This window comes from Chrysemys picta, chromosome 19 (assembly GCF_011386835.1).
Source record: "Chrysemys picta bellii isolate R12L10 chromosome 19, ASM1138683v2, whole genome shotgun sequence".
NCBI classification, from domain to species: domain Eukaryota; kingdom Metazoa; phylum Chordata; order Testudines; family Emydidae; genus Chrysemys; species Chrysemys picta.
In genome coordinates, this window is record NC_088809.1 from 19,280,038 (window position 1) to 19,307,766 (window position 27,729).

Sequence of the window (27,729 nt, forward strand, 5' to 3'; positions counted from 1 at the left end):
GAATGGAGCGCGCTGCCCTCTATTGTTTCATTCATTTCTTTTTGTGAATGAGACTTGGCTAAGTGGATAACAGAGGGCGATTTGTCCTGCGAGTTATGCTGTTGCAGAAGCAGCATCTGGAAATGAGTGTCTGTGTAGGCGTCTTGCACCAGGGCCTCATTGCCTGCCTTGGTGTGTAACTGAGATGGGAATCTGGCGCTTGGTTATTTGGTGGATTTTTATTTCCACTGTCTGTTCCCTTTTTTGCTTTGCTAAGATGGATAAAGGAAGCCTGGAAGTAGAGCTAGTTGGAAATGGCATTTCCATCCCATAGGAAATGAAAACATTTTAACATTTGCTTTCATCCCAAATTGGGACAAAAAGTCAAAATTTAGAAATATTGCGGGAACAGAAATACTACAAAAATGTCAGTTTGGAAGCATCAAAACGATCTTCTTGAATCATTTTGTTTTGAGAATGTCAAAATAATTCATTTTGAAACATCATGCCAAATATATATTCTTCACAGTAATATTTTCTATTCTAATGTAAACATCTAAATGAAGCGGCAAAGTTGAAATGAAACAAAATGAGAACGTCGAAACAAAAACCTCCATTCTGATTGTGAGTCGTTTTGAAATATTTCTGGCAAAAATGCTGTCAATTGGTACTTTTCTGCAAACATTTTAATTTTTGACAAAAGGGCATTTTCTTAGGGAAAATGTTCCACTGAAAATTTTTCAGCTGGCTCTGTCTGGAAGATTTGCTTTCCAAAATATCCATTCCCCCCCGCCCCCCCTGTTTTCTTTTAAAAATAGAAATACCAAAATTGTCAAGTCTGGGGTCTGCTGGTTTTGCTGAAGGTAATCCTGGGCATCTCAGATGCACGTTGCAAGTTCTTGCACCTTAATGAAAGGGGCAGGGTTATGAAACTTTACCAAAGATGTCCTTTCTATCAAGTGTGTTTTAGGCTTTGGAGTTAAATAGGTATCAGCAAAAACAAATGCAAAACAGAGTTTTAAACAATCTGACTAAAAATAGTTTCCCTCACTGTGGGGTTTGCTCAAGTGATCTAATTTGGAGTCAGTTCTCTTGAGTCAGCCCAGCATGGGTGGGATCAGTGATGCTGAGAGATCAGACTGGAGTTGCTGTATCATTACTGGTGTGGCACTCATTCATGTGTGGTATGTCCCATGGTTCTCAGAACTGCAGTACGCTGAGCTTCCCTGGAATCCTTTCCCAGTGTATTGTGGGAGAACTCGTCTGTCCCTTCTGTGCACGTGGGCGGAAGTGGTGTGAACCTGGCAACTCCTTCAAGTAAACCACTTCTAGCTTGATGTGCTCCCGATGTCTGTCCGTGGCCTTCGTTCCAGCCGGTGGCAAGGCCTGGATCCAGCTCCTTGACTCGTAACGTTGTCTCTTAGGGTTTGCCTACATGCACAAGTTGCACTGGTTTAAGATTTGTCGTCTTAGTGCTGCTGGAAGAATGTTTTTGGTGGAGAGCGCCCACGCTTTGCTGCTTCCGTTCACACATGTGGCGATGCTTGCGTTCGAACGGCGCACTGCACTCGGAGCAGGTATCTGTGCCCTCGCTGCCTTTTTGGAGACGTTTGCTGGGCATGGTGGGATAGCCACAGTGATGACAAGGAAAAGGGCCTTGGGATTCAGTCGGTAGCCTGGGACTCAGGTGATCTGGGTTCTGTTCCCAGCTCCGCCCCGGACTCTCTGCGTGACCCGGAGCCAGTCACCTAGGAGCAGATTTTCAGAAGGGCTCCATGTATTGGATGCTGAGGTCTTTGGACAACCTGGCCCTACATTTCCCACTGTAAGCTGCTCAGAGCTGAGCCCCTCTGAAAACCTGGCCTTTAGTTCGGTGCCCAAGTGGGGAGCTGAGCTCTTTTGAGACTGGCCCCACTTGTGGGCGCAGAACCCTGGAAAACTAACCCCCTGCCCCTGTCCCTGAGCTCAATAAATGAATCTCTCTAGACCTTTAGCTTGCCTTGTCTAGTTAGATTGTAAACTCTGGGGCAGGGAGTCTTTTACTATGGGTATGTACAGCGCCTAGCACAATAGGGCCTCAATCTCATCTAGGCCTCTAGGCGCAGAGTAATAAATAATACTTACGATGATACTGTCTGGTCACAAGCTCTCCTGCGGCCCATAGATTCCTCCAGGGTGGATAAAAGCTAGATTTTTTTTGTGGCTGACTTAGAACCTTCTGGAGCCATATTTGTCACCCTCAAGAGGCACAAAAGGGCAGCGGCCCAGTTTGTCTCATGCCATGAGAGTCACCTTTCAATTATTCTCTTCATGGCTGCGACATCTGGCGCATGAGTTACAGGCCGCTGACAACTGACAACTGTGGTTGTGCTCTGCTTATGGGAAAAGGGCCAGACTGGAAAGAGCAGGATCGGGTGGGTTAGAGGCAGGAGGAAGGATACCGTAGAGAAATAAAACCTGCCTTAGAGTGAAAGACTCAAAAGACTTCAAGCGAAGGTTGAGGTGGTGGTAGGGATAAGGTAGAGAAAAGAAGGCAAAGGGACGACGTAGTAGAGATACCCTGATCACGTGTTCATGTTCTGTGACTAAGAGAGGGATTTTCGAAATCCCGTAAGGAAACAGCCAATCTGGATTTTAAAATTGCCAGTGACGGAAACCGTTAGTAGATTGTTCCAATGCTTAGTTACGCTCGCTGTTACAAGTGTAACCCTCCCTTTCCAGTCTGCGTTTGTCCAGGTTCAACTTCCATTGTCTCCTAGACTGAAGAACCCGTTACCAAATATTTGTTCCCCGTCTAGGTACATATAGATTGGGATCGCCACCCCCTTAACCTTCGCTTCAAGTCTTTGGAGTCTTTCACTCTAAGGCAGGTTTTATTTGTTGGGAATTGTTCTCCTGAAAGGTGGGGAGGGGAAGGGGGAAGGAGCAGGGGGTCTAACTTTCAGGTCTGGGCTTTCTCTGGAGGTGGTCCATTCATCCGAGCTGATCAATGGTGGATTTTCTGCTGGAAATAAAGTTTTTTGGACCAATTCAAGAACGCCGGGGAATAGACACGGTGATTGTAAATGGATTGCGGTCCGTGTGAAACAGTTCAGTGCTCAGACCTTGTGAGTGGCGCTGCGTGCTTCTCACACCTTTAAGGCACTTGCAAGGGAGAGGCCGTGTGCGGTGGTCTCTGGCAAGCGCTGAGGGGCCCAAGAACTCTGCTGGATCAGAGTTGTCCCCCGAGTTCAGGGCGCGCTTAGGTTGGGGGTTCTGGGCCAAACGCTTTAAAGAGAGAGGGCCGAGCCGTGACACTGGAGTCTGGGTCTGGAGCCAAACGGCCCCCGAGGTCGTGGGCGAGCCGATCCCATGTCCCAGTTTGGGTCCCTCTCTTTGGTTTGCTACTCAAAGGCACTCGGCAGCTGGTGCTGGGGACGGCAGGGTAGCAGGGAGGCCAGTGGGAAGCTTTCTGCCCTGACCTACCTGCTCAGAGCTGGTTCTGGGGCCCCAGTGTCCATCCCAAGTAGCAGGCTGGGGTTTGAGTAACTCCATGGGGTGGGGACCCCCAGCTGTGGAGCCACTGAGAGCAGATGCGGCCCAATGGGGAGACGCCAGCCTTACACCCGCTTCCCACAGCCAGAGCAGAGACCGCTCCAGCCACGTCCTCTCTCCTCTCCTCTGTGCAGGTGTCTGGGAGGGGACGGTGTGGGCCACCTCCTGGCACCTGGGGAACGCCCTAGGCCGGGGGAGTTCCCACCTGGGAGGAGCCTCGTGCATTCCAGCCCCTTCCCGCGGCCAGAGAGGCCCTGCCGTGGTTCAGAATGGGGCCCAGCCTGCTTTTCGGGGGTGTAAAAGGCTCCCCAAGGCGCAAAGTGGAAGGAAGACCAAGCCCGGCATCGCAGCCATTGACTATCTGAGCCACTGGGTGTCACCGTTGCACTGTATATCCCGGGGACGTCGCTGATTCTCTGTGCTCCCTGGGGGTGAGGTTTCCAATGGGGCGTAGAGAGCTCCTGTCCTCTGGCCTGCCCCACCGCCTGGCCTCTTGTGGAGGCATTGTGCCGCCACTCTGAGTGGTGGCTTTCGCACCCGTTCTGGGCACGTGTGTGAGGCCCCGGAGAATGGGGTCTCTGTCTGGCTAAGCGCACGGAGACGTGGCTGAGGAGAAACTGGTTAATCATAAGTTTCAGAGTAGCAGCCGTGTTAGTCTGTATCCGCAAAAAGAAGAACAGGAGGACTTGTGGCACCTTAGAGACTAACAAATTTGTTAGTCTCTAAGGTGCCACAAGTCCTCCTGTTCTTCTTTTTTTGGTTAATCATAGAATATCAGGGTTGGAAGGGACCTCAGGAGGTCATCTAGTGCAACCCCCTGCTCAAAGCAGGGCCAATCCCCAGGCAGATTTTTGTCCCAAATCCCTAAATGGCCCCCTCAAGGATTAAACTCACAACCCTGGGTTTAGCAGGCCAGTGCTCAAACCAAAACCCCTGGCATCCTGGAGCGGGGTCCTCTGGGGAGCCCTTGGCAAAGTCCAGCAGGCTCAGGTCTGAGGGAGGTTTCCTGCGTCTCTCTGTGACCAGCTATCCCTGGCTAGATTAGGGCGACCAGATGTCCCCATTTTAAACAGACAATCCCGATATTTGGGGCTTTGTCTTATAACGGGGCCTATTGCCCTCACCCCCGTCCCGATTTGTGACACTTGCTGTCTGGTCACCCTATGTTAGAGCAGCCCAGCCGAAGATGGCTTAGACCTGGGGCTCAGACACTTAGGCCAGGCCTACACTACAGCCCTGCGTCGCCGTGAAAAATCCACCTCCCTGAGCGACGTCGTTATACCGACCGTATGGACAGCGCTGTGTCGATGGGACAGCTTCTCCGCCTCCGGGGAGGTGGGTTAACGACGCCGACAGCAGAGCTCTCTCCCGTCGTGTCGGAGCCACACGGGTGCTGCCCTGAGCTACCGCGACTCTTTGCCCCGGCAGTCCGCAGCGTGCGGCCAGGGCAAATGTTGAAGAGGAAATCCTCAGGGGAAGAGTTGCCCAGATTTTCCCCCATCAAAGCCTTCCCCCGGATCGCCATTTCAAGTGGCGCACGCAACAGGGCCCGCCCCATGGCGTCCCGTGAGATCCTGCGATTGGCTTTAAAACAAGGAGGGTTTTTTTTTTTTAAACGTTGGTTTCTTTTTACTTTCCCTCTGACTTTTGAGCCATTGGTGGGTCACATGTTTTCAAGCTTTTCTCTGCAACTTACTTAAAAAAAAAACAAAAAAAACTGAGACTCTCTCTCACTCACAAGACTCCAGGAGTTGGGGCTTTAAGGGAAGTGCCAGGTACTGCACGACTCAATATAGAATTGCAGGAACTGGAGACGCTGCACAAGCCAAACACGGGGTGGCACGCGGTGAGCTCGTGTTTGTCACTGCTTCCTCGCCTTCGAGAGAACAGCCCCGACTGGCACCAGCTGAGGATCTCGCCTTGCATGTTGAGTTGGAAGAAGGGACAGGCGTTCCAAGCAAAAGCACTTCCCATGCTTTGTTTGCCCGCTGGTGTTGCAAGGTTCTGTGAAAAGACTCTTGTTTAATTAGGAAAACCAACGAGCTGCCCCTCCCTTCTGCAGCACCTGCTCCTCTCTGGTCCGTGGGATCCCACTACACTGCATCTGGGGATAAACACAAGCTGAGAAGGGGTATTCCTCAGGCAGCACTTTGGTTCCAGTTTCCCAGAGAGGATCAGTGACTGGAATGGGATTCTTGCCTGTGATCTCCCCACTCGCTTCTTCTCCTCTCCCAGGACCCAGCCAGACTGTCTCTGCTAAGGAGCTTCGGCAGACAGGGGCGCAGATCTCCAATGTGACCAGCCCCCTCCCAGGTCTCTGGGCTCTCTGCCAGATACTCTGTTTGGTTCCCTGACAGCAGAACCTGAGTCCTTGTGCAGTTATTCACACCAGTGCAACATGGGTGTAACGCGTAGCTAGATCAGGGGGAGCGTTTGACACCACTTTGCTGGTGTAAACGCCTGGACACGGCAGAATCTGGCCATGCGTTGGTAACCTGCGGCCAGTCCGTTACTCCTGGCCTTGAGCCTTCCTTCGTAAGGGGACCAGCGTCCCCTGGGGTTGCTGCATGATGCTATTGCCTGGGACTGATCATGGGCCCAATTCCCTTTGTCCTGCACCTCGTGTTGTCATTGACGCCAGCACAGCAGGGTGACCATTCACGCTGGCGTGAGTGATGGCACCGGGTGTAGGAGGGCCATGGGGAATCAGGCCCCCTTGGGGGGGAGGAAAGTTCAGCATGCCCCAGGGCCAGAGGGCAGAAGGAGCGGCCTGCTGCATTCACAGCTCCGGCCGCTTCGCATTCAAGCAGCAGCGTTACCTACCTATCAGGCAGGATGCCTGTGTGTGGTAAAGCCCACGCTGGCCCAGTTGGGACCTAGAACCTCAGCGCCTCTGGGGCATCTGCTCTATTGTTACTCCCCCCTTTCTCAACCACCCTTCTAGAGCTGTGTGTAGAACTGCACCTGCTGCGTAAGGGAACGTTGCCACTGTCTGGCACCGCAGCTGGGCGGCTAGGTTAGCTCCGACGCCTCACCCATTCAGATGGGGATATTAGGACGAGTCTTGATTGGCACTTTCCCAGTAGGTTGCGCCGAGGCGGAGCTAGGAGGAAGTAGAGTACATGCTCCCCTCCTCGCTAGCTGGGCGCACAGCTGTTCTTCCCAGCTCTGATCAAACCGGCTGGAGCCAACATTCGGTTGCTCCTGTTCTGTTAGTAAAGGCGACCCAGCAAAAGCTCCGCGGTGCCAGCAGAGGGCGGGGCACCTCTGCGACCCAGCCCGCTAGCAGGTGTTAGGACAAGAGCTGGGTGAATGACTGCTTTTGTGATACGCTGGCTGGCACGGCTGGAGAAAAATGATCTCAGGGGGGCTTGACCATAAACTGTTTGAAATTTTCAGCAAACTGAAAAGTGGGCGGGTGGGTGTACATAGTTTGGGGTCAAATTAAATCTAATTGTTTTAATGCTGAGGGTTTTTTTTTTACATTTTTTTATTGAAGGAAAGCGTACAAGAAAAAGTGCTTTTGAATCACAATGTATTTTTTCAAAAAGGTTGGATCATTTTGCCTTTTGTTTTTTGTTTTTCCTGAGCTGAGAAACTCAGCCAAACCAAGACAACTTTGCCAAACGTTTGAGTCACTGAATCTGCATTTTTTTTTCTGGAAATAAAGACAGCTGACAAATTTCACCAGACACTAGCCAGGCCCCTGTATGGAGCTGCTGAAACTCTCTGCAGCAAAAACATACCCGCAGCAGCCAGTCTCGGAGCCGGGTCTACAGCCTTGGGCTCGCACTGCAGTGCTAGACACAGCTGTGTAGTTGTTCCCGTTCGGGCTAAAGCTCAGGATATGATACCCCGGGAGGGGGGTGGGTTTCAGAACCCCAGCTCCAGCCTGAGCGGGACAATTTGTAGCACCGTAGTGCAAATCGGAGTCTGTAGCCCCAGGCTCTGAGTTTGCAATATGTGTGACCTGACTGTGGCCAGGCAGAGGGACGGATTGTGGCATACCAGGAGCGTTACCTAATGGCAGCTGCTCTAAGCTAGGTATACTCAGGTTTGGGAAGTACCAGGAGAGGAGATAAGCCAAGATGCTGTGGGGAAGTGATGCTGGTGAATCGGTAGGAAGTGCCCCTCCTATTGGATGAACACTTGGCCCCACCAAAATCCTTTCTCATTGACTTCATGTCCCCCTCCGCATCAGGGCTGGACTAATACCCCTGTGGTGGTGTTAGAGGATCTGTCTTTCAGATGAGATGAGAAGCTGGTGCCGACCAACTGCGCTCACCAAGGAGCCGCTGGCACTTTCCCCCCGAGTCGGCACGTTAACCCAAGTGCCGTGGCCAAATTCCAGGGATTCCTCCCAACTCCTCAGTGGTTTCCAGGGGATAACTTCTCTCCTGTTCTGTTGTGGTTTAGAGGTTGCCGGCTGCCACCTTCCACCCCCCAGGTAGCTGCCTCTCAGCAGAAGGTGAAGTGATCTGTGCATACAGATAGACGGAGAGTTTGTAAAGCCTGTTGGCTTCATTGTATTTTTTAAAAATAGTACCGAGTAAATAATAATACTTAGCTCTATACCTCAGTAGATCTTAAAGCTCTTTACCAAGGAGTTCAGGATCATTATCTCCATTGTAGACATGGGAAACTGAGGCACAGTACTTTGGCCAAGGTCACCCAGCAGGCCAGAAGCGGGAATAGAACCCAGGTTTCCTGTGTCTCAGGCCTTGGTCCACTAGGCCACGCTGCTGTCTCCCTTCATTTTTATAAAACAGGCTTTTAATAGTGCAACCATGGTGGGGGGAAAAGAGCGACAACATTATACCCAGATATAAAAGGGTCTTTCTGTCTGAAAGCTGGTAACTCAAGTGTTAGCCTGAAGAACAGCTTTGTTTCATTCAACCTGCTAATGATAGTCCTTGACACTTCTCTAGTGCCTTTCGTCTGAGGATCTCCCTATACCAACATGAGGGAACAGAACGGGTGCTGGGAGTCAATCTCTGTGACTCTGACTCACAGCATGACAGTGGGCAACTCACAGCCCTCGCTCTGTGCCTCAGTTTCCCCATAGCTAAAATAGCGAAGATAACCATGATCTGTCTTTTTGTGGGAGTTTTTTTTTTTAAACCAACTTCTGTGTCTCTCCTGCTCTCCCCTTCCCCGACCTCAGATCTGTGTGGAAAAGGGAAGAGACAGGTAAGCAGAAACTCGAAGTGCTCAGATGTTTGGAGACTAACTCCTTTGAATTGTCGCAGGCAGGAGCCGTCAAAGCACAGATCACGGAGTTCTGTATTGCAGCAGTTTGTGACCGGCCTCACTGGGGGGAGAAATTCACCCCTACACGCAGAGGCCTGGCTCAATGCCTTTGCATCAGTCCTTCTGACCCTGTATTTTTAGGACTTGAGTGATGCACAGGTTTTGTGCTAGGTCTTTGCACAGGGATGAATTTCATCCTGCTCTGAATAATCAAGCAAACTCCAGTGGCTGGGATAACACCGTTGCCCTGACAATTTCACCAAACTTTCCCGGTTTCCCAACTGCTTCCTCGTTCCACCGAGCTCCAGGGTCCAGATGCCACCATAGCAAAGACGGTTCTGCTAATGCACTCGAACTTGCTAGTGCAAAGATAGCTGCATGGGACAACAAAACAAAACTACCCTTAGGTAGAAACCTCTGAGAAGTCACGTGGACTGGAGTGTGATGAGTGAACTATAGCCAGTAAGCTAACAAGGACTCCGAAAATGTTTCCCCTTTAATCTGTGACAAACCACAGACCTCAGCAGCGGTAACAAAGATCCCGAGGGGCAAATTCTGTCCGTGTGTTATATCTGATGCTTAATGTAGTGTCATCCCCCTTCGCACCCATCCTGCTTGGTAAGATGGTATGAGTCAGTTCTGATATCCCTTATCCAGTAACCCTTTCTTGCCTGTGTTCTCCTGGCATACCAACGACGCTTGATCCTTTTCCTTCTCCATTTCAGGCAACGCCTCTGATTCTGCTCCCTTGTCGTTCCCAGGTGAGATCTTCTTAGAACTGCTTCTGGACAAAGAGTTTTGTACCCAAAAAATGGGGTTTTGCCAAAAATGAATATATTGGGGAGAGTGGAAATGGGGATGAGATTTTGAGTTTTGCTTTGAAAAAAACAAATGGGTTTAAAATGAAAAATTTGACGAAATTTTTTGCGGAGGTAAAATAAGCGTTTCCTGACCGGAAATATTACTGGAAGCCATGGGGGAATTTTTGCAGCTTCCTGGCCATCTCTGATGGGCAGTGCCATAGAGCTGGGCGGCCGCGGTTCTAGTGAATGACCGACTGATTCGGCAAGGCAAACGGTGTGTCATTTATACAGACGCGTGTTCTATTTCTAATTATTTGACAGATCATTTATGTGTGGCTGATTTCAGCCCAGGAATTATCCATGGATTGGTTTGCTGTGAGTATTAGCAATTTGCTGCCTGCACCAGGTGACAGGTCACCCAAGTCACATGATACCATTTCTCTTCTCTCATTGGACGCTTCCCTAACCCAACAAGAGCTTTCAAGATGGCCGAGTGAATGTGTCCGGTGCAGAGATATAGACCTGACCCTTTGCTTCCCACAAACAAATAGAAACCCACTCACCAGAATCAAAGCAAATGCCAGCAAGACAGCAGCCTACTACTGGTATCAACTAATGGAGCTACTCCCTTTGCTTAAGTGGTAGCAATCTGGGATTTGGTGCAGAAGGTCATAGGTTCAAACTCTGCTGATGACCCCTGGTGGGAGTCATGGTGCATTCATTACCTAATTAGGGCTAGTCTGTTGCCTGGTTACTCGCCTCACTGTGACCTTCCTCCTTGCAGAGGTGCGGCTGGTCAATGGGCACAGCCGGTGCCAGGGGCGTGTGGAGATCCTCTACAATGGCTCCTGGGGGACGGTGTGCGACGACGACTGGGACCTAGTGGACGCCAACGTGGTGTGCCGCCAGCTGGGCTGCGGCCATGCCCTCGCCACGCCGGCCACCCTGACCTTCGGCCACGGGCGGGGGCCCATCTTCTTGGACAACGTGGACTGCCAAGGGAGGGAGGTGGCCCTGAGTGAGTGCGGGAGCCGTGGCTGGGGCATCCACAACTGTTACCACTATGAGGATGTGGCCGTCACGTGTAACGGTAAAAAGGTTTGGTTCCATCCTATGGCGGGGGCAGGGGCAGCGGCAGCGAGGGGGTTACATGACTGATGCCTCTTCAGACCCCCAAGGGAGGGCCCAGCAGCCCCCTTGTCTCACGTCCCTCTTGTGACTGACTCCTAGGATTTCCGGTCGGAGGTCACCCTGGCTTCCTCACCAGGGCCCCTGGGCCCGGCACTGGGCTCTCGGAGGAGATGGTGCCGCGGGGCTGGGCTGTTGGGGATTGGTCATCTGCTACCAGCCACCTGAGCTAGGGTCCAGAACTGAGCAGCACTGGGGCCTGGCTTGGGTTGATTAAACTGACCCTCCCTCCACATCTTTCCCTTTCTGCCGTGCCCTTTGCTCTCACTCTGTCCTGGCCCATGGCTCCACATTCCCCGCTCTGTGACCTCCCTTAGGACCCCTGTGACCAAGGGCTCCCCTCTCAGACTTAGTTAGGGTGATGGGGGCAGGTGCCCGGAGCTGGGCCAGATTTGCAGACAGACGCCGGCCCAGGCCGAGCAGAGAGACAGTGGATTTGTGATCCCCTAGGAGGTAGGGACTGGTTGATTGAGGAAGGCGTCCAGCCTTGATTGGAGGAAAGGGGCTGACCTGGAGGGAAAGGGGTGATGCGTTTCAGGATGCAGCTGTGAAGGGGGGTGGGAGGAGCTGGTCGGGAGGTGCGCTCAGGCCGGCTGTTGGGGAGGAGATCTCTGGAGGCTTGGTGGGTTGATCCAGCTGCTGAGTGTCCAGGCTGAAGTGCTCTACTCAGGCCATTGGAGGTTTGTCCATCACTGTTCATAGCCGGGATGCTGATGAGAGGGAGGCAGAGTGAAAAAATTCCCAGTGCGCTGGGAGGGGGCTCCCAGGGGGCAGGGCCGGCTTTTGACCCAGAGCAAAATGTTACCCTGCTGGCCGGTGAACGCAGCGATGGGGGTGACGCTGCCCTGTCCGGGGCTCCTCCCTCCCGCCCGGACTGAGCTCAAAGACACAGACGTGGGGGCTGCTCCGCTAATAACGACCAGCCCTCCAGCTAGCCTGGCCTGCAAGGAAAAAATGACCCGTCCCTCTAGCACTCAGCATTACAGACGGGTCTGAACAGCGCTTAGCCTGTCCGCATCACTTTGCAAACAGGGACCAATCCCCAGCAGCAGGACTGAGTGTCATTGTCCTCAGTTTCCCCCGCAGAGCGGTGAGGTGACTCCCCCAAGAGCGGTCCGGGTCAGAGGCAGGATTAGAACTCAGGTTCTTTGCTCAGCGTTGCCGGCTCTCGCAGGGTGATCGCGAGTCTCCTGATATTTGCCGTTTTTCTAGCCGGCGCATCAGCGTGTGTGAACGTCGCTGCTCTCCCCTGGGCTCCGGAGGCTGGGGCGGCGTATCCAGCGGGTGTATTTATTACGGGGCGGGTGGGAAAGGAAAATGAGTAAAGCCACACTGACGCCCAGCCTGCCTCCGGCTCTCTTTGCAGAGTTTTCCCCCACCCGGGCAAGCAAAGGACCAGCGAGCAGAACCGCCACAGCCACCCTGCCGAACGGGAAGAGTAAGCATGTCGGAGATCGGCTTCTCACTCCTCACATTCCCTCCCTGCCTCCTACTCACCCTTCGAAGCCCTCGTTGTCTGGCGTCTTTCCGCCGGAGGCCAGGCCAGGGCGCCCAAGCAGGGCATGTAGACTCTCCCCATCCCTTTCCCCCAGGTGTGGGCCAGCTCCCCCACTGAGAGCAGAAGAGGCAGGTGAGACCAAGGCCAAGGATGACCCCAGTGGGTTACTGAGGTCCCTGCATTGCCGTGGGGCTGCTGCGTAGAGCAGGGGCTGTCCAGAGCGGGTCTCCCAGTTTGGGGACAGGACATCCCAACTCCATGGGCTGCTTTTGCTGCCATGTGCAAAGTCGCGTCTCACTTGCTGCTCCCCGTCCCCTCTAAGCCTCCTTCGGCACGGCCTGCTCCTGTCGCTCCCGTGCGATCCCGCTCGGTGCTCTGCCCGCCCCGGGGAGAGCTCTGACACTCACCCCATCTGCCCTCGCGCAGGCGATGGCAGTGTTCGGCTGGTGAGCGGCGCCGACCCCTGCCGGGGCAGGGTGGAGATCTTCTACCAAGGGACCTGGGGCACGGTGTGCGACGACGACTGGGGCATGAGCGACGCCAGCGTGGTGTGCAGGCAGGCGGGCTGCGGCCGCGCAGTGACACACAAGAGCAACGCCTACTTCGGCTACGGCACGGGGCGCATCCTGTTGGACAACGTGAACTGCGAGGGCAGCGAGCCCCGCCTCTCGGCCTGCTACAGCCTGGGCTGGGGGATCCACAACTGCGGGCACCACGAGGACGCGGGCGTCATCTGCACAGGTAAGGGAGCAAAGCCTCCTGGGAACGGCCACCCTCTTGGCTGTCCTGCCGGGGATGGGACTGAGGCGCAAGCCACGGCCTGTGTGGATTGGGCGCGGAGGGGGCCAGGCTGATTGGAGGATTACCGCCTTCCCCACAAGCATCTGAGCCATGACAGTGCAAGCCCTGGATACGCCTTGACCGATGCGATGGCTGCCTCCTTGGCCGGCATCGAGACCAGCCCTCCAGAGCAGAATGTCTGAGTCTCTACAGGTAGATCCAGCCCCATGGGGGGAAGGGGCAGGGCCGCAGTAGAATCAGACCCTCTGTAAATTGGCTATGGAGAGGAGTGAGTAGCACACAGCGAGCCATGGGTTACGTCCCTGATCACTGCTACTGCTCAGGGCTGTGCTAAACAACCCTACGCTGCTTCCTACGATCATGACGCATTGGAGCAAAATTGTGCAGGGCTGAGTATTTTAACCGTGGCTTCCAGTCGCACGGGCGCGTGCATCGGCACCCACAAGGGTGGCTGTGCAAGCTGCTACAAGCCAGCCCCCCGTCATCCGTCCTGAGGGAGCTCTAGGCTGACTTCAGCCCTGCCCCCGGGATGAGCGGTTGCTGGAGTACCATGCCCAATACCTCTGCTGGAGCATGTGCGCTGTGAGAGCACAGACAGCGCGCTCCGGGTCGCACCGCGCACAGCTCTGTTGTGAACGCTACGGATGCAGCACACGCTCTGCGTTGTGCCGTGGGTGCCCTCTGTTATTAGTCGTCGTCTCTCTGCAGCTCTCTTTCCGCTCGGACCCACAGCCTCGCTTGGTCTGTCCAATCTTGTTAAGAGAAACATTTCCAAGCCCCAGAAACCAGCAGTGAATCCATGCCAACGTCTTCAGACCCAATGTTCCCTTTGCGCCACTTTCTCCCTTGTAGACTGGAGGCTCCTGGGGGAAGGGGCTGTCCGCAGGTGCGAATATCAGCACTATACACAGAGACGTGGGATCTAAATCCAATGATGCCAACCCAGGGGGAGGAGCAGTTTTGTGGCAAGCCCGGGACTGCAGGAAGTCGAATAGCCTTGGGAGCTGGGCAGAGAGGTGGCAAATGGAGATGAATGGGAAGGGTGAAGTGCTAGCCCGGGGAGAGTAGCTCTGGCAGCAGAAGAACTATTAGGCTGAATGGAACAGAACTACAAGTGACTAATGGGGGGTAGGGAGTCGGGATCATAACGCCAGAGAAGTTGGAGTCTGGTGTTACTCCTGGGGGAATTCTGCGACACTGCATGTGCGCAGAATTTATGTCCCCTGCAGATTTCTTTGCTTCCCCCCAGAAAAATTACTCCTGACAGGAAGCCGCAAGAGTGGTCACACAGCGCAGGCAGGTTGGTTCGGGCGCCTGGCGCAGCTGGTAGAGACATAAATCACCACCAAGGGGGGAAGGGGGCTTGGCAGTCGTGCGAGTGAGAGACACTCTGTCTCTCTTCCTTGCTATTGCAGCACGCTTGGTGTGGAGGGGCAAGGCTTCAGGGTGTTTCTGAGGAGGGAGGCATGGGGCAGAGCAGAATGTAGCAGCCTGCCTGCTTAGTGAATTGTTCCCATTGTCTTTGTGAATTCCTCCAGGAGTATAAAACAGGTGTAAAAGTTTTAAGGCTCCTTCATATTGCCAGAGTGGTGTAAGGACAGTCTGGCCTTATAAATGCTTATGGTGCTTTAGTGATTAGAACTGGTCTAAGTTTTTGGACTGAAAAAAATTCCTATCAAAATGTGCTCCATGAACTGTTTGCTACTGACCTTTCTGGAGATGGTCAGTAGCCAATATAAATTGTGCTTTTGATTCCCCAGCCCTTACTTGCTTTTCAGTTGCCTATGATGTAACCCTGAGCATATGGCTGCATATATTGACTAATAACTAGAAATAAACGGTCAAACTTAGCTACGTTATTATTACGCAAGGTGGTTTGAGGATTTCCTCCAATGCTCCCCACTCCATTCTCCATCCATTGTATTGTAGTTTAAATAAATTACTGAAATAATTGAAACCAGGGTGATTATACTGCATTATTTTGACAAATAAAATATGCAGAGTTTGGCAGAATTTTAAAATATTCTGCACAGAATTTTTAATTTTGGGGGGCAGAATTTTTAATTTTTTTGGCGCAGAATTCCCCAGGAGTATTGGTGTGTAGCAGCCACTGGAAAGGAACTGAGATGTTGCCATAACATGACCTGGAGCCAGGGTGCTGATAACGCCCCTGCGCTGAGTCTAACGGCTCAGTCCTGAAATCAACCAGAGCTCTGCCACCGAAGGCAGTGACAGCCGGCCGGTGAGGCGGCTTAGGGCTCCTGTGAGCGGTTCTGGTGACCAAGGAAGGGCGCAACGGGTCCGACCAGGAGGAAAGCTGAGTGGCTGCAAACCTGCTCGGCCTTGGAGAAAACAGAGAGCTGAATGTGATGCAGGGAAAAGGGGGCAAATCTCTTGACAGTTGGCCAGAGCGAAGGCTCAAGCCACAAAGCTCTGCAGGTGGGTTTGAACCCCGGACCACCTCAGGGAACCCAAATCACCCAGGCCCAGCATGGTTTTGACCCTCCTCAAAGGGAATGAAATGCAGTTGGCGCTACACACTGAGCATGCTCTAAATGCACTGATGGGACGGGCATGCCTGAAAGAGCTCCTTGTGGGCCTCCCCTAAGTGCCCCCCATTTATCTAAGCCCAGATCTACACTACAGCGTTAGGTCCACGCAAGGCAGATTGCTTTCAGTGTCTACACTAACATTTCACTCCTGTTGCTGTAATTCGCCCGCTACCCCGACTTAATAACTCCACTTCCCTGAGCGGTGTAGTGATGCGGTTGACACAGTGTCGGTGTGGACGCCGCCTTGCTTACAGCGACTGTTGCTGGCTTTCAGACCCGCCCCACAATGCCCCATACGGACAGCTCAGTTGGTGCAAGCGCTCCCGGTGAGGTCGCGTACGGCCGACGCAAGGAGGAAAGTGTAGACGTGGAAGCGATGTAATTACTGTGGGCCAACCTAAGTTTGGCCAACTTAATTGTGTAGTGTAGACGTGCCCTAAGTTACTTACATGGCTTCCAGTGCCACAGGATCTGATGGCCGTATAATCTCTAATGTACCCCACAGCACCCTGGAGAGGCAGGGCAGGGTTGTTATCCCCATTACACGGATGGGGAACTAAGGCACAGAGAGGTTAAGTGACTTGCCCAAGGTCACACAGGAAGTCTGTGGCGGAGCAGGGACTTGAAAGTAGGGCTCACAAGGCCTAGGGGACTAGCCACTGGACCATCCTTCCTCATTACCTGCTAGGCTGAAACCCAGGAGATGGATAAAACACAATGGAGAGAGGCTGGGACTAGTCTGAGCAGCAACTTACAAGGAAAATGACTCTGGCTGCCTGCGATTTCCTGGCGCTGGTGGAAAACAAGCTGCCTTGGTCAGGAAGTGGAGTGATTGGCTGTCAGCTGCTGGGCACTCAGCCATCCCCGGCCTCCCTTTCTCGTCCCCTCTTTCAATTCTGTATCTCTGTTGATTACCATTTATAATGTTAATAATCCCCTTGAATTCCCTCATTATCGCAGCTAATGACTGGAGCACTAAGTGCCGTCACTTTCGCTTCCCAGTGATTAACTAACAAAGAGGCTGATGGGCGCAAAATGAGCAATTTTCTCAGGCTGTTCCTTTCTTGCCTAACTAGCCATTGTCCTGCAAGCCGGGGAGATGGAAACGCTGGCCCGGAGAGCCTCGGTGGGATGGCTTGTATGGGGTGGGCGCTGTTCTGAATGGGGGCAGCGGGTCCACAGAGTGGGTGAGGCCCAGCTGGGAGAACCGAACCTCTAGGGGAGATCGGCGGCAAGGCGAGAGAGGGGGCCTTGGTCCTGGCCCGCTGGGTGGAGTGAGACGTCTAGGCAGAATGGGCTGGAGCGCTGTGGTGTGAGCGGTGCGCTGTACCTGGGCCTAGCCACCGTCACGGCCAAGCCCGGTCAGGTGCTACAATATTAGAGTTGCCACGTGTCCGGTTTTCAACCGGAACATCCAGTCAAAAAGGGACTCTGGTGGCTCCGGTCAGCACCGCTGACCAGGCCGTTAAAAGACCACAGCGCCAGTGGGGCAGGCAGGCTCCTTAGCCGCGCGGCTCCCGGGAAGCTGCCAACATGTCCCTCCGGCTCCTAACAGAGGGGCAGCCACGGGGACTCTGCGTGCTGCACCCACCCCGAGCGCTGGATCTGCAGCTTCCATTGGCCAGGAACCGCAGCCAATGGGAGCTGCGGGGGCGGCACCTGCAGTCTGGGGCAGCGCATGGAGCCACCTGGCCGAAGCCTGCACCCCAAACCCCTGCCCCAGCTCTGAGCTCCCTCCCACGCACCGATCCCCTTGGCCCCAGTCCCCTCCTACACCCCAAACCCCTCATCCCTGGCCCCACCCCAGAGCTCGCACTCCCAGCCAGAGCCCTCACCCACATGCACACACCTCAACCCCCTGCCCCAGCCTGGAGCCCCCTCCCGCACCCTGAACCCCTCACTTCTGAGGCCACCCTAGAACCTGCACCTCCAGCCCAGAGGCCTCACTCCCTGCCTCAGCCCCCTCCCACACTCCCAACCCCTTGGCCCCATCCCGGATCCCGCACCCCAACCCCCTGCCCCAGCCCGGTGACTATGAGCGAGCGAGTGAGGGCGGGGCAAAGTGAGCGATTGGGGGGGGGAATGGAGTGAGTGGGGGCGGAGCCTCAGGGAAGGGGCGGGGCAGGGGGCAGGGCAAGGGTATTCGGTTTTGTGCGATTAGAAAGTTGGCAGCCCGATGCTACATGGAGGCCCGCGTGCCGGGATGGCTCATCATATCCGCTGCACCTCAGTACTAACGGGGGGCGTCGGTTGTAATTTGTGCCCTTTCGTGCCAGCTAGAAGGAGTTCCTGGGCACCTGGCAGCTGGCCCTGTGCTAGGCAGCATGTGGCTACCCTGAGCCTCCAAGCAGCATGGTTTGGTAGCCAGCCCACGTCTCGCTTCACTGTGCTCAATGCCTCTGGCTTCCCCTGGGAAACGGGTGAGGAAGGTGGACCCCAACATGCCGGCCACGATCCGCCAGGGTGGCAGCAGGACAGGTTCACCCGCTTCCTTTCCAGCCGCGGACCCAGCTCTCCGCAGCCCACCTCGTTCTCACTGGTAGGGAAGGACGACTGGGTACGCGGCTGAGATGGGAACTCGGCGGGTTGAGTGGGGGATCTCCAGAGCTGAAGACACGAGTCTCTCTAGGTTGAGCTAACGCACCAGACTAGCCGGCTGTAACACACCCATAGCCTCCGGGGATCTGGAGAACGGGGCCTGGAAGAGTTCAACTTTTTTTTTTTTTTTTGACGCTATTGACTCATAATATGGATGTTTATTGTAAAATTTGTATTTATTGAAATTTGCCCAAAATGATGGCTTTTAAGCATTCTTTACATTTTGATCAATTTGAACGTTCACAGTTGTGGGAAATTACTGGGGTCAGTCAATAGGAGGGGGCCGGATAATTGTTTAATGACAGAAAAGGTTGAGATTCCAAAGGTTAAAAGCTTTGTAACCGTTCGCACACAAATTGTCAATGTCACTGGTCAAAATATACAAAGAAAATAGCCTTAAATCAAACTCTACTAAGTCCTCAACTGGCATGTTTTGTACAAGTTGAACCTCTCTAGTCTGGCACCCTCGGGACCTGACCGGTGCCAAACCACAGAAGTCAATGCAGAGTGCCAGCGGGTCTCCATAGGCACGGGAAATAAGGGTGCGGGGGGTGCTGCAACATCCCCAGGCTTTGCACCCAATGTGGCCCCCCACCTGGGGGCTCTGATGCTGGCCCCAGGTCCCAGCCACCAGCCCCTTGCTCAAGATCCCAACCGCCAGCCCCAGGTCCTCCCCCTCCCTCCTGGAGCTCGAATGCTGTGAATCAGCTGTTTGCGGTGCTCTGGAAGCGCTGGGAGGGAGGAGGAGGAGTTGGTAAGCAGGGGGCCGCCAGCATGTGAGAGGCACGGTGGGAGGGGGCAGAGGGGGGAGCTTGGCGCTGGTGGATGCTCCGTACCCACTAATTATTTCCCGTGTGTGCTCCAGCCCCGGAGAACCCATGGAGTCGGCGCCTCTGCCGGACCACGCATGTTGCCGGCCCATGGAGCGCCGGATTAGAGAGGTCCAACCTGTACTTTCCCAGTCTGTCCGCTTCAATTACTATTGACGGAAATATTTTTTCAGCGGTTTGGGCATGTACGGGGAAATGGATGTTTACTGACATTTACCGATAAAAATCGAATCCTTCCAATCCTTCGTATAACAGACACTGATCCCAACCCGTGGGTTACCTAGGTGCATTTTGCAGGGCACTAAGCTCTGAACACATGTTCCCAAGGCACCAGCCAGTGTGAAGGAGGAGCTGCTAAGTGCGCGGCTGGAGGAGTGAAGAATGATTGACACGTGTCTCTCTGTTCTCTGGACGGGCTCCCTTCTGGCTGCCCATCCTCTCACAATGACTCAGTGCAAACAAAGTTACGGCCGCTGGTCATGTGGCCTCTGCCTCTACGTGTGTCTCCGCAGGGCTGCGGGTTTCGACGGTGGCACCATTCACCACCTTGGCTGCCCGGGTCTACGGAGAGTCATTCACTGCCACTGCCACAGGTAAGGCCAACGTGGCCCGTTCCCGCATCCGGAGGGACGATGCGTGCGGAGACCTACAGCACCAAGGCTAGTGCATTGATCATAGCAGCTGCCCCATAACATTGTCCTGTGGAGGACACAGCTGTGATCCGAACCGGCTCGCTATCCTTCCTGGCCCAGCCACCCGTACTGGGGAAGCAGGGTTCTGATCCCCCGTCCCGGGTTTTCGCCTCGCCTTCTCCTTTGGAGTCATCAGGAGAGACGCTGGGTGGCCTAGAGACACGGCTACCAAGAATTCAGCACAGTCCAGAGGGCTGCACAGGTCATGCCGGGCTTCGCTCCATCCACAGCACTGGGTGGGTTCCTTCCCGGGGCCCAGCAGCAGGATCACAGGGGCTGCCAACATCTCCAGGTCCCTAAACGCCTGCTAGTGGGATGCTCGCTGCACAGCTCTCCCCGGGGGCACTGCGCTCTGATTTTGTTGCTACAGCCACTTATGGCGTCCCAGGGTGACCCGTGATGCCGGGGAATGAGGCACTTGTGGGTGAAATTCACCAAGGTCCCGCTTCAACGCATAGGGTGATGCCTTGCACAAAGAACTGCCCCCCATAGGGTCTAAATGGGCCTGCTTCTCATCAGTCCAGCCTTTCCCCTGAACTCCCACCCTCCTAATGCCGCTGCTTGTCCTTGCAGTGACGGATGCCGGAGATCAGCCCTCGCCGGAGACTGAAGTGATCACGGCGGCCCTTCTGGCCGCGGGCAAGAGAAGTAAGTGTGCGCGTTCCCCGCAGGCGGGCGTTGGCTCGGGACGGCCCAGAGATTCCCCGCAAAGCCAAGGCAGCCACACGGCTCGCCTGCCAAGGCTCGAATGAAAGCCTCAAGGGCTCCCGGTTCTCCGTCGCAGCCCCTGCTCAACCACATGGAGCACGTTGCGCCATTTATATAGTGGCGTAGCCGGTAGAAACTACGAGTCCCAGCAATGCCATGCTCTACCTTGAGCCTAAAAGGGAGCACGGCATGCTGGGACCTGTACTCTCCCTGGGCCCTACCTCCTATCAAAGATGAGGGCAACTGCTGCAGAGCACCGGGCTGCACCGGGCACGTGACTGTATCCCTCCCCACCACCTGCCTCAACCAGAATCTCTCGACTTTCCGGCCTTCCACGTCACCTTTGCTCTCCGGGTCTGACCAACAGGTGGCAGCATCCGGCTGGCGAACGGGAACAGCAGCTGCCAAGGCCGGGTGGAGGTTCTGTACCGCGGCACCTGGGGCACGGTGTGTGACGACGACTGGAGTTTCACCAACGCCCAGGTGGTCTGCCGGCAGATGGGCTGCGGGGTGGCAGTGGCGGCCACCGTCCTGGGCTCTTTTGGTTACGGCACTGGGCCCATTCTTCTGGACAACGTGGATTGTGTCGGCCGGGAGGCTGACCTGGCGAATTGCTTTCACCTGGGCTGGGGGCAGCACAACTGTGGGCACCATGAGGATGCCGGCGTCATCTGCAGAGGTGAGATACGTGTGGGTGCTCCATACAGCACATCCTACCCTGCCCCAAGCAGTACGCAGGGTTCCAAGCTCCCTCCAAAGCTAGCCAGATCTGGGACCACCCCTAGGGCGTGCCACCAGCAGCCGGCCTCAGCATGCCTTGGGACGGAATTAATGGGCCCCAGAGAGTGCCATCTGAGTCCCTGCAGCCTCCCAGGTGCGCCGTCTGAACTGGGAACCTGGATTCCAGCCACTCGAGCGGGAGATGGGCCACACGGGGTGTTTGGAGCACATCGTATTTAGTCCGGGGCTCGGGGTTTCGTTCAGGCTGGAATTGGAAGGGGCTGGGCTTTCCGTGAGACTCCAGCCCAGCTTGGTGGAATCCCATGAGACTCCGGGGGAATTTCAGACTCGCCCTCCTGCTTCTGGATTCCCCCAGAACCAAAACCTTAGGATCAGGTTCAGATGGGGGTTTTCAAATCCAAGCTCCCAGAACTTCAGAGGGTTCAGGTCTGAGGTGCTAGTTTTGGCCCAAGCGGGTCCCCATTTCCAGACTGGCATCCACTGGGGAACGGGATGCTGTCATTAAACGTGACCGATCAGGCCTTCAGCCTCCCCTGTGAATTCCAGTGCCTGCTTTCAGGGGACGTTTGCCCTTCCTCTGTTTCCTAAACGCACCACACCTCTGCAATCTGCAGCGCGTCTCCTCTCCCCGCCTATCTGTCTGGGTCTACCTCGCTCCAGCCCAGTCACTCACGCTCCACGACATCTGCCCCCGAGCTGGAGACCAGAGATGTCTGATCATTGTTCTTTCCATCCATCCTTTGCTGGAGCAGGTGTGGACGAGTCCGGAGATCATTTCAGAGAAGATGCTTTTGCGACCGCCACCTCAGCCACAACCCGTCCCAAGGACGGTAGGTACCCCGTGGGGCCAGCAGCACCCCCCAAACCATCTTCAGGCAGCCATAGGGCTCCTCCCAGAGAAACCCCCGGGGGCCAGTGTTTGGCAGAGAAGCCAGAGACGAAGGCAGCTGAGGGCTGGTTTAGATCATGCCTGGTCCTGCCTTGAATGCAGGGGATTGGACTAGAAGACCTCTCGAGGTCCTTTCCGGTCCTGTGAGTTTGATTCTATGATACCGCCTGTGGCATTGGCTGAAACGTCGATCAGAAGTGCTACCACAGCACAGGGATAGCAGGCATCATATGGTTGACTCCCTCCCACGGTGTCTGTCATCGGTGGATCTCAAAGCACCTTTACTGTAGCCCAGGGGTGGGCAAACTTTTTGGCCCGAGGGCCACATCTGGGAATGGAAATTTTATGGCGGGCCATGAATGTTCACGAAATTGGGGGTTGGGGTGCAGGAGGGAGTGAGGGCTCTGGCTGGGTGTACGGGCTCTGAGGTGGGGACAGAAATGAGTTCAGGGTGTGGGAAGGGGCTCCGGGCTGGGGCAGGGGGTTGGGGTGCGGGCGGGGGGGTGAGGGCTCTGGATGGGGGTGCGGGGTCTGGGGTGCAGGAGGGTGGGACCGAGGGGTTCAGGGGGTGGGAGGGGGCTCTGGGCTGGGGCAGGGGGTTGGGGTGTGGGCGGGGGGGGTAAGGGCTCTGGATGGGGGTGCAGGTTCTGGGGTGCAGGAGGGTGGGACCAAGGGGTTCAGGGGGTGGGAGGGGGCTCTGGGATGGGGCAGGGGGTTGGGGTTGGGGTGCAGGTCAGGGGTGAGGGCTCTGGATGGGGGTGCAGGTTCTGGGGTGTAGGAGGGTGGGACCGAGGGGTTCAGAGGGTGGGAAGGGGCACCAGGCTGGGGCAGGGGGTTGGGGTGCAGGCGGGGGGGGTGAGGGCTCTGGATGGGGGTGCAGGTTCTGGGGTGCAGGAGGGTGGGACTGAGGGGTTCAGAGGGTGGCAGGGGGCTCCGGGCTGGGGCAGGGGGTTGGGGTGCAGGTAGGGGCGTGAGGGCTCCAGATGGGGGTGAGGGCTCTGGGGTGCAGGAGGGTGGGACTGACGGGTTCAGAGAGCAGGAGGGGGATCAGGGCTGAGGCAGGTATTGGGGTGCGGGAGGAGGTCGGGGTGCAGGCTCTGGGCGACACTTACCTCAAGCAGCTCCTGGAAGCAGCGACCTGTCCCCCCTCTGGCTCCTACATGAGGCGCGGCCAGGCGGCTCTGCTGCGCGCTGCCCCCTCCACAGACACAGCCCCTGCAGCTCCCATTGGCCCTGTTTGCTGGAAAATGGGCACTGCGGGGGCGGCACTTGGGGCACGGGCAGTGTGCAGAGCCCCCTGGCTGCCCCTACACGTAGGAGCCGGAGGGGGGGACGTGCTGCTGCTTCCGGGTGTCGTGTGGAGCAAGCCCCCGGCCCCGTAGTTTGCCCACCCCTGCTGTAGCCGCTGTCTGTCCCAGGGAGGTAGATGAGCCGAGGAGGTTAAGCTGGGTGACGTGGCACGGGTCACGCAGCGAGGCTGAGCCGGGAACAGAACACAGGCTTTCTTGCTTCCAGTCAGATGCTCTATGCCCCGGATCGTACTGCTCTGGGGTCCTGAGGCCTGCTCCCCTGTTCTGGACCCCGTGCTGCCTCATCTCCATTGACCTGCTAATCCTGAGGCACCAGTGATGCTTCCACCGCTGGCCCCTTGCTCCCAGGACAAAATGAGTGGGAGCCCGGATTCACGGGCCCCTGTCTCAGCTCCCTCCTTGGCTCGCTCCTCTGAGCACCTGTCTGTACTGGGGCAGCAGCTGCCTGCGTCCTGGGGACGCAGTGGGGGACGGCGAGGCGCTCGCAGGTCCTAGACTGGAAGCTGCCCCGGGTCCCCTCACCCCGCACTGTCCCGCCCTCCGCAGGATTCCTGCGCCTCGTGAACGGCAGCCACCGCTGCGAGGGCCGCGTGGAGCTGTTCTACCTGTCCCAGTGGGGGACCGTGTGCGACGACGCCTGGGACCTCCGGGACGTCGCGGTGGTGTGCCGGCAGCTGGGCTGCGGGGGCGCCCGGGCCGCCTGGGGGGAGGCGCGCTACGGCCCAGGCACCGGCTACATCTTCCTCGACAACCTCAAGTGCAAAGGCGACGAGCCCTCCCTGCTGCGCTGCTCCCACATCCGCTGGAACGTGCACAACTGCGACCACTCGGAAGACGCCGGCGCCCTCTGCGGGCTGCTATGACCGGCTCTGTGCCCACGGCTGCTCAGAGACGCCCAGGTGAGTCCGGGGGGGGTGGGGGTGGGTAGATCCCCTCATGTGCCTCTGTTTCCCCTACCGTGCCCCATCCAAGCCCAGGGCAGTAACGTGTCTGTGTGAGGGCAGACCGGGCCTTCAGGTGAGGTGAGGGCAACTCCTGAGCTCAGACACCGGTCCCAGAACGAGTCCGGCTCTCCCGGTAGTGGCGCAGGCGTCGAACGGGAATGCCCCCTCCCCGGGAGCTGTTCAAAGGCCAGCAGCTTTAAATCAGGCCCTGGCAGTGGTGCCCCCGGCCTGTCGCTAAAGCTGGCTCAGGTAACCGGAGTGAGGAGCCAGGGGAAAGCGCTTTGGTTAAGAGGCACCAGGTCCCAGGATCTGCCCTGAGTTGTCCTTTGGCCGATCAGCCGGATGGAAAGCCCTGGCTGTCAGCTGATGTCGGCTGTTTCTCTTTCAGACCGACGCCGGCCCAAACCGTGGGGAATTCCAGATGCCAGCGGCACGGGGCATGGGGCGGGCCGGCTGGCTGGTGCGCCTCTGGCACTGATGTCTGTGGGAGATGAAGACCCGCGTGACCTGTACATCGCTGTATATAGCACGTCTGTAACGGGCATAGAAGCCCTATTCTCGCTGCCAGGCCCAGCAGGCCCCACCCCACCCCAGGGGCACTGGCGAATGCTCCTTGGACAAGTGCCAGCGCCTCCTGCCTGGCCCGTTACCCACGGTGCACAAAGCAGAGCTCCAGCCGCTCAGGGGCATCTCTGCAAACTCTCTGGCAGGGGAAGGTTTTGTCCCAAGAAAAACCCCAGAACGGAAGAAAAGCCAGAAGGAACATCGCTGCCCCGCAGCGTCCTTCTAGGAGAAACGGCAGAGACATACAGGCCCAAGAAGCAGCGCCCATGGAGAAGGCAGAGAACTCTGGTGCCAATCTAGCATTGCTCCACTCTGTGGAGAGTCACTGGCTCCGGGAGCTGAAATGGGCTATTCTGCAGGGTCGCTGGAGCTCAGATACTGTGGCCAGCTCTCATCCAGTCCACGGGGATCGTGACCAGGGGCCACGTTTTCATATGTGCCTGTGGCCCGTTTTCAGAAGTGACATAGAACCAGATCCTCAGACGTATTTAGGTGCCTAACTCCCATTGGTTTCAATGGAGTTAGGAGCCTAAATACCATTGAGGATCTGGGCCCTAGGGTATTTAGGCACTTAAAGATGTAGCTCTCAATGGCAGTTAGCCGGGCAGGTGCTTCAGAAAATCCCGCTAAATGCTTCTGCATCTTAAAATCTGGCCCGAAATCCCCTGAAAAGCCAATGGAGCTAAGTTCCTAAGTCATTTTTGAAAAGGGTCTTGGCCTTGTAAGTCCCAGAGGAGCCTCTGAAAATCTTGCCCCACATCCTGATGCAACTGGATCTACGGGAGGTCTCAGACCAGGTCCCTGTGGCCACGTGTTCCCATCAGAATGACCCACCACCCTGCCATGGCCCTCAGAACTGATCCCCGGGCCAAGTTCCTGATCTGCTCAGCGAAAGGGTGTTGGTGGAACTGCCCCTGGATGAGCCATTTGCAGCATTAGAAATCTAGGCCCCGCTCCAGCAATCCGATCCATTCGGGTTTGCCCCCGGCAGCTGCAGAGAGCCCCCTGGAAGTCCATGGGACTCTGTGTGCCCAGCACAGACCTGACTCCTGGGGATTGGTGCACAACAACGTGGACCTGAACTGGTGCGTTTCTTGGACCCACTTGGATGGTTCCACCTGGCAGCCAAGACGCCCATTGTAGCCCCACTCGCTCTTGCGTATTTCCCAAGGAAGCTCTGTTTGCATTCTCGGATCCTGGCGAAGAAGTCTGGAACCCTGCTGGGATCCTCGAGGTTTGTCATTTCCCCCGCTGGGAGACTGGAGAAATACTATTTTTCGGGGGAGGGAAAGGGAGGGGCTTGCTTAATTACGACTGAGGCAATCCCAGGCCTCTCTGTTTAATTCCTTTGTTACTACCGGAGTGTGCCTGTTCCGGTTTTTCCACTTCTCTTATACATTTGTTGGTGTGAATAAATAAAAGCCCTTTTAAAGTGTGCTGAGCCCCCGCGGACTCATTGCTCTGTGAGTCACAGCTCATCTGGCTGCGGTGGTGGTCGGTGGATTCTGTGATTACAAGGCCACACCACAGGGTGCAAATTCAAAGTAACTTCACTGCCGTCCAAGAAGCTGCTCTTGATTTACACGGTGTCGCAGATCAGAAGTACGGGCTGAGGTTTTCTGTTCTCGAGTGCCTGAATACACGCTCAGACCATCGCTTTGGGATTTTTGATATTTTTAGAGTTAGATCCTCAGCTGATGTCAACTCCACTGAGGTCAGGAGAGTAACTTGGAGTGACACCAGCCAAGCATCTGGCCCCTATGTTGTGCCGTGCACGGTGCGCGAATCCTGAATAGTTTGAAATAGGGACTTAGCTGGGCCTCTGGCCTGTTGAAACCAGGATAAATCCCTGGCTTCTCTCTACCTCTGTCAGTGCTTTGGTTAGCATCACGTGCCAGCAGCAAGCGATCCCAGACATTCTCCACCGTCAGCCGAGCAAGCAGGTAATGGTGAGATGCTCCTTGGGTTTGATCTGGCCCCGCCTGAGTGGCGAGGTGCTGACACCAGACGGATCCCAGCCATTCGATGCCAGCGAATGCCACTGGCAAAGGAGGGAGAACTTGCTGAAGGCCTGCCCGCCGTGGCTCCCGATTTGCTGCTCCAGGATCAGTCGTGAGGCTCATCTGAGGAGCTCACAGCGCTTTACAATGAATAGCTCCTTGCCACACCCCTGGGAGGGGTTTGTTAGCCCCATCTCTCAGGTGGAGAAACTGAGGCACGGAAGCGATTTGCCCTGATCACGCTGCAAGTCAGGGGCAGAGTTAGATGTAGACCCCAAAAATGGTATCTCACTAGACTCCCTCCCTCCCATTTACCCCAGGGTCCCCCTCGTGTGGGTTCGTTTGGGTTCCAGACCCATTCTTTGGCTGGGTAACCTGCCAGCCTTGGACTGCTGCTCTGGGACCATCCCATCCCCACCAGCCATCCTGCCCTCCCTAGAAGGGCAGATGGATGCTGAAGCGGTAGCAGAGGCGGCTGCTGGAGAAAGGGAGGAAGGAAAGGGATGGGAGCTCTGGACACTCCCGCTGAAGAAGCTCCCAGCCCCAAACGGGACAGGGCCAAGAAGAGACTGGAGATGTCCAGCAGCATCCCACTGTGGGCGTCGGGGAGCAGCCCGGGGGCCTGCAGGATGCCCGTGGCAGGGGTTGATTTGTCATGGAAGACGGAGCCTGCAGATGTGGTATAATGTTATTAACCGGGGCAACTCCCCATTAGTCCTTGGAGGATGCGGTACACCCCCCACTACCCGAGGGGCACCGTGCCCCCTTGGAGAGTGAGTGAGTTGAGAGAGAGAGCTAGGGCTTGGAGCCTGGCACCGCTGCGGCTGTGCAGGAGGAGAGGGGTTCAT

General features: G+C 55.8%; 1 protein-coding gene across 1 annotated transcript; it reads left to right on the top strand.

Annotated features, from left to right (window-relative positions):
• Positions 1-4,802: 4,802 nt before the first annotated feature.
• On the top strand, positions 4,803-26,286 carry SSC4D (scavenger receptor cysteine rich family member with 4 domains). The gene is made up of 12 exons (XM_065573502.1): positions 4,803-4,848; positions 4,942-5,079; positions 9,489-9,524; positions 10,300-10,656; positions 12,121-12,192; positions 12,679-12,993; positions 19,546-19,626; positions 20,299-20,373; positions 20,801-21,112; positions 21,927-22,004; positions 23,920-24,272; positions 24,706-26,286. The coding sequence occupies exons 1-11, from the start codon at positions 4,803-4,805 to the stop codon at positions 24,234-24,236; spliced, it is 1,827 nt and encodes a 608-aa protein (XP_065429574.1). The 3' UTR covers positions 24,237-24,272; positions 24,706-26,286.
• The last annotated feature ends 1,443 nt before the right edge of the window (positions 26,287-27,729 follow it).